At 40.5% G+C, this 6,000-nt stretch overlaps 1 protein-coding gene across 2 annotated transcripts in view; it reads left to right on the forward strand.

Annotated features, from left to right (window-relative positions):
- Window positions 1-4,798, forward strand: part of LOC103593540 (chromosome unknown open reading frame, human C18orf42) — an 80,583-nt gene extending 75,785 nt beyond the window's left edge. For both annotated transcript variants that reach the window (XM_008576543.1, XM_008576544.1), the window contains exon 2: window positions 2,727-4,798. In XM_008576543.1, the coding sequence (XP_008574765.1) occupies window positions 2,727-2,920 (194 nt within the window). In that variant the 3' untranslated portion in view covers window positions 2,921-4,798. The remainder of the gene's footprint in view (window positions 1-2,726) is intronic.
- The last annotated feature ends 1,202 nt before the right edge of the window (window positions 4,799-6,000 follow it).

The raw sequence follows: 6,000 nt of genomic DNA on the forward strand, positions 1-6,000 counted from the left end.
CTCTCCTTTTTTGGTGTAGCCTCGGGCCTTGTGTGGAAGTAATTTTAGAAAATCCTTAATTTTTAATTTTATCTTTAGGACTTCCTTGAGTTTTAGTAGGGCTTATGGCTGCCCAACTCACGACTATATTTCCTAACCTTCCTCGTAGCTGGGAGTGACCGTGGGACTGAGTTTCCCCTGGTAGAATGTGAGTGGAGTGATATTTGCAACTTCTGTGACAACTCTTCGAAAGGAAATTGCTTGCCGTGCATCTTCTCTTTTGCTGTCTTCCAGCCCCAGATGGCGTAGTGGTCAACCAGCTTCATGGGTGCAGATGAGGGTAATGCTGTAGGAAATGGCAGAGCAGTAGATGGAAGGAAGTCCACAGATATGCTGTGGAGCAGGGCCACCTGCACACTAGAGTACTGCTGCTATGGGACAGCAATAAATACCTCTCCTTGTGTGAGCTGCCTCTATCATTTTTGAGCTTAGTCTATACCCTGACTAATATACAATGGTGGACACTTACTAACTACTTACTATGTGTCAGGAACCACACTGAATGCTGAAGAGGTGTGACATCACTTAATTCTCTAGTAACCATCCCAAATGGGTATTACTTAGACACTTTACAGATGTGCAAACAGGATCAGAAAGGTGAGTTGTCTTGCCCAAGGTTGCATTACTGTAAGTGGCAGAGAGGACTTGAACTCAGCTGTGAAGTGATTCAAAACACATATTCTTAATAGCTGTGTCTTAGTGTCTCTTATTATTACTGCTTACTACTCTCCACTCTTTTTCTAAGAGAATATTCAAACTATTCTACTTTTCCACTTTGAAGTTTCAGTCTGTTACACATTACAACTCTGGACTCCTTTTCTGCTTGGTTTGGTGTAGATTGCTCATTTTATTCTGCTTTTTGTTTCTGTATTGTTCTTTGTGTTGAGTAGGTTCATCTTGCCTTGCTCACTAGATTGGAAATCCCTCAAGGGATGAATAAAAATGCTAAATAAATGACAATTATATGTCCTACGGGATAAGAGCTGTCTGGTCTTCCAGAGGACTCAATATTCTCTTATGCAATGTTTTCCTCATGGGTGTATAAATTCTGTGGTTAATAAATCAATGCTGGTGAACCTCTCTCCTCTATTTTAAATACATTTTCATGGTAGCAGCATATTCAAATAGAGGAAACATCTGAAAAGATGGTTTTGAATAAGGAATGATGCCCATTTTATTTATCACCATAAATATAAGTGAGTGGAAGTTTAAAATTTCAAGATTGCACTTTAGCCAAATGTTAGATTTGCAGTCATTCTACCATGCATGTGTTAGTATTGTTTGCTGAATAATAAAAGAAAATCGAAAATAGCAGTTGTCTTAAACAAGATGTATTATTTTTTTCTAACAAGAGAGAGACCTTGAGGTGGGCAGCTGAGAACTGATGTGGTTTCTGGGTCATTGGGATCCCAGGCTCCTTCTAACTTTTTCTTCCAAAGTTCCTGAAACTGGTTTATATTCTGAACATTCCCTCATGGTTAGTGAGAGCCCCTGTCATGACAACTAGCAGGTCAGACTTGCAGGCAGTAGGATGGGAAGAGGGCAAAAAGGCCTTTATCTGACTGTTTCCTTTTAAATACCTTTTCCAGGATTTTCACTGTGAGCTTCTACTTCCACCTCATTGGTCAGAACTTAGCTCTACCTGTTACATAGCTGTCCAAGTAAAATTAAGATTTTGTGTTTAACTAAGGAAGAAAGAAAAGAATCAGTGTTGGAGAGACTGGCTTGGCTTTTAAACAGAAAACTCCCACCGTTCTAGATGAGGGGTTGACAAACTATGGCTCACAGGCCCAATCTAGCCTGCAGCCTGTATTTTGTGAATAAAGCTTTTGTTGGAACAAAGACATATGCATTAATCTGTAGCTGATTTCATGCTACAACAGCAGAGTTGAGTTGTTGTTCCAGAGATTGCATGGCCCACAAACCTAGAGTATCTACTGGTCCTTTATAGAAAAAATTTGCCAACCTGTTCTAGGTCATGGAGGACAACTTCTGATGAATGGCTTCATTCCTTGTGATGCCATTGTGGACGTGGAGTTGAGCTTGATCTGGATACAGAGATCATTCATTTCTTTCCAGCCCCAATGAAGTTATACATTTAGGCATATGTTTGGCTGCAGGGAACAAAATCTGACTAATGATGGATCAAACAAAAAGGGTTTTATTTTCACCATGTATAATAAAAGCCCAGAAGTACGTGGTGCAGGGCTTGTGCAGAAGCTCAGTACTGCCTTCAACGCTGGACTCTCTCTTTCTCCCCACTAATGCCTAGAATATTGGCCTTCATCTCATGCTTACAGTACGATGGCCACAGCACCTGAGGCATATGTCTGCATTTCATGCAGGAGGAAGGGGTAGGTGCAAAAGGCCAAAGGGGGTGAGAGTGTGTCCCTTTCTAAAAAATCTCCCAGAGGCCCTCATTGGCCAGGACTGTCTCATGATCACCTCCAGCAGCCAAGGATCCCGCGATGGTGAGAATATTTATGTTGGGCACATTACTGGGCAAACAAAATAGAGATTCTGATGGAAAGAAAGACAGGGAGACCATAGCAGCCTTTCACAGTTGATGGGGCCACTCTGGCAGGTCCTACTCTCACCGCTCCTCCCACCTTTCCCCAACTCCTCCCTGTCACAGTTCCCAAAATTAATTCCTCTTCTTTTCATCTCCCTTTCATACTCCTGGCTAGGTGAGAAACCTGGAAGTGAGCCTGAAGAGGTGAGACTGCAGAATGCCAGTGAACAGATCGTGCAGAATGCCATCCTGCGGGCCGTGCGGCAGGTCTCCCAGGAGAGTCGGCGCAGGGAGGAGAGAGCCAGGGACGGTCGCAGCGGCTTCCAGCAGGGCATGGGGGACTTAACCAAGAAGCATGAAAAGAAGTAACGTGGCGGAGCTGGCTCTTGTCACATGCTTGGTTCCAGCCTTCCTCTTAGAATAGGACACGTTGCCAATTTATTGCCAATAAAGCAAACCAAAGTGTCATGGGCACCTCGCAGTAGAATGAATGTGCACTAGCCCTTGGTTGAGAAGCACTGGCTTGAGAAAGTGCATTGATGATTCTGTTCATATCTGTGCAGTGCCTCTGAAACAGTAGGGACAAACGTGGCACTGTGATTGCAAAAGTAGTTTTGCAGCTCAATTTATTTTTAAAGTTCTTTTTTTTTTTTTTAAAGAATTCTAAGTCCTGTTTATTTACTTTTGCCTTTTATTCATCCTCTCTGTGAATTTAACCAGCAGTTTTTTGGCTAAAATACTGAGTACAGCACTGTGTTCTTTATATTTTTAAAAGACATGCTTAAAAGATGAGGGAATGGAGTTTTAGTCACCTTCAAATATGGAATTGGAGTTTTACGAAGTGGGTTCAGGTCCAAGATCAAATTAAGTAAAGGCGAAGTCTAAGACTGTCTCTCAAGGTCTTACCAGGGCATATATTTACATTACTTTAAAAGAGGAGAAGTTTAGGCTTTTCAAAAACTCAGTCATTCAGTCTCAATTCCCTAAATTATTTGAGAGCAGGTGTTTACACTTTGTGTAGAAATCCTTTGGGAATATAATGGATTCTTTTCCCATCTGATGATTAAATAAATTACGTGAGTCTATACAAGTGTGTGTGAGTTGCAGTGACTCAATTCTTTAGCAGCCCCATGAAGAACAGGTAGAATTGTAGATTCTGTATGCTGCTGCCCGTCTTGGAGATACTTACCCTTGGGTCTGATTATGAGATGCAGCATCCTTGGAAGGAATTCTGGGGCCATATAAATGCTATGTCCTCACCAGGCTATGCAATGGCACTAGTACCTTACTAATAGGAACTTTTCCCATCCACAAATTATAATTTTTTTTTTGAGATTATGAAAGTCATACAGGCCAGGAATGAATAACACTTAACATGGAAAAAATAGATTTTTCAACTTTCCAAAGCATGAAAATGCAGTGGGAACACTGAAGCAGCAGTGCTGTAAATGCGGTTACAGAGATATGTGTCAGTGTGCACATGAAGCCATCTCTATTGCAACAGGATCACTTCCTGCTCCACTGCTGTGCGGATAATGCGCATCTTCCTGGAGTATTAGAGACCCATTTCCTGGCCTTCACGAAAGTTATTGAGTTGGCCCTATTGGAGACAGAGGAAGAATTTGATCTTGGTTAAAAAACATTTTGGCTTCAGAGTATCAATGTATACATTTGATAGTTTTTTAAAAAAGATATATTTCTAAAATTCTAGTATGTTACACTTTCCAGAAGGGGTACTATGGATAGTAGCAGAGGAATGAAAACAATTTCATCTCTGTTAGACTATCTCCCACAGGGCACAGATGGAATAAATTCATGGACAGAATGGGTGGGGGAGGAGACTGAGGGGGATAAAATTTAAATATTTTTTATCCATAAATATTTTTTTAGCAAAAGTCATGATTACTGAAGAAGATTTGATCTAAAGTCATCTAACTGATGTGATATATTTGCATAGCATAAATAGCAGGAATGAAAGTATTTAGGGAAATTATACAGGAGTGCCCACAAAAAAACAAAACAAAAAACCACTCTAATGCTTGTAGTTTGCAAGTGATCTGGCACTATGTCTACTGAGATGTCTGGATGTAACCAGCCTTGGTTTTTGCTGTCATATGGCAGAAACATATAAACATGCTATTTTTCTTCTCTGGTATGTCTGTGCTAATAAACTGGAGATCTTTGAAATATCTTATTAACTTCTGTATCTACATGTTATTTATAAATAAAATGTATCCAGGTTTGAAATATGTTGTCATTTTAAGCGAAGTTTTCTACATCCTACCGTTTAGCTCATTTTATGCATGGATCTTATCTTTATGTGTCACCACGAGGCTTTCCAAGGCTGTTTTCAAACCCCTAGATATATGACAGATGTGCTCCTTGATTGGGCCCTTCCTTGTGACTGTCTAACGACAGCCATAGGATAATGGTTCCTGAGGCTTGAAGAGAAAAGAACATATGATACAAAGTGGCCTTCTGATCTCAGGAAGTAAAGGTAAGTGGGCCTGGAAGGTCAAGTGTCTGTCATGATCTTTCTGAAATGGAAAGTCTACAGCAAGGAACAGAGATACTGAAAAGTTCCTGGGAGGACAACAGGAGGAGAAGCAGAATCCTAAGAAAACTCAGTCATAAAAATAGATGCATCTGTTAAATTCTTGCTTATATTTCTCTCTGTATGAAGATAAAGTTATTGGGTTTTACAAGGAGCCTGTAGAATTTATTTGGCATAGGATTAGGGTGGATTTCCACTTGGTTATTATCATAAACCAGCACACAGCTTTTAGTTTTCGGAAATAGTGGAAGCATTTATTTAATGTCCTTTATTTTTCTGATTTACTAAAAGATAATCACACGTGGATTTCCCAGCTCTGTGTGTTCAGCTGTTCTGAGGCAGAACTAAAGAAATCTTTTCATGTTACCCTGCTTTTCTGTGATCATCTATCCAGTGCAAATGGTATTGTGTGTGTGTGTGGGGGGGGGAGGTGTTTTGGTGACTGGCTGGTCTTGGGACCCGAACCCTTGAGTTTCATGTTACCCTGCTTTTCTGTGATCATCTATCCAGTGCAAATGGTATTGTGTGTGTGTGGGGGGGAGGGGAGGTGTTTTGGTGACTGGCTGGTCTTGGGACCCGAACCCTTGACCTTGGTATTATAACACCACGCTGTAGCCAACTGAGCTAACCAGCCAGCCACAAACAATGTTATAAAAAGATACAAAACAACTACCCAGTTCTTGGGCTTCATTCCTTTTTTTTTTTTCTTTTTTAGCTGCTTAGTCTCCCCTTATGGTGGGATTTCAGGTTACAAATCAATCAATCATTTAAAAATAATCATTGAGCATTCAGAAATGAGTTACTGGCCATTTTCATCGTTCGTTTAAAGTTTCTATGAAAAACAATACAAAAACGAGGGGCCTTTTAGTCTATCCACTATAACACTTTGAATGTA

Source organism: Galeopterus variegatus, unplaced genomic scaffold, assembly GCF_000696425.1.
Source record: "Galeopterus variegatus unplaced genomic scaffold, G_variegatus-3.0.2 Scaffold1364, whole genome shotgun sequence".
NCBI classification, from domain to species: Eukaryota; Metazoa; Chordata; class Mammalia; order Dermoptera; family Cynocephalidae; genus Galeopterus; species Galeopterus variegatus.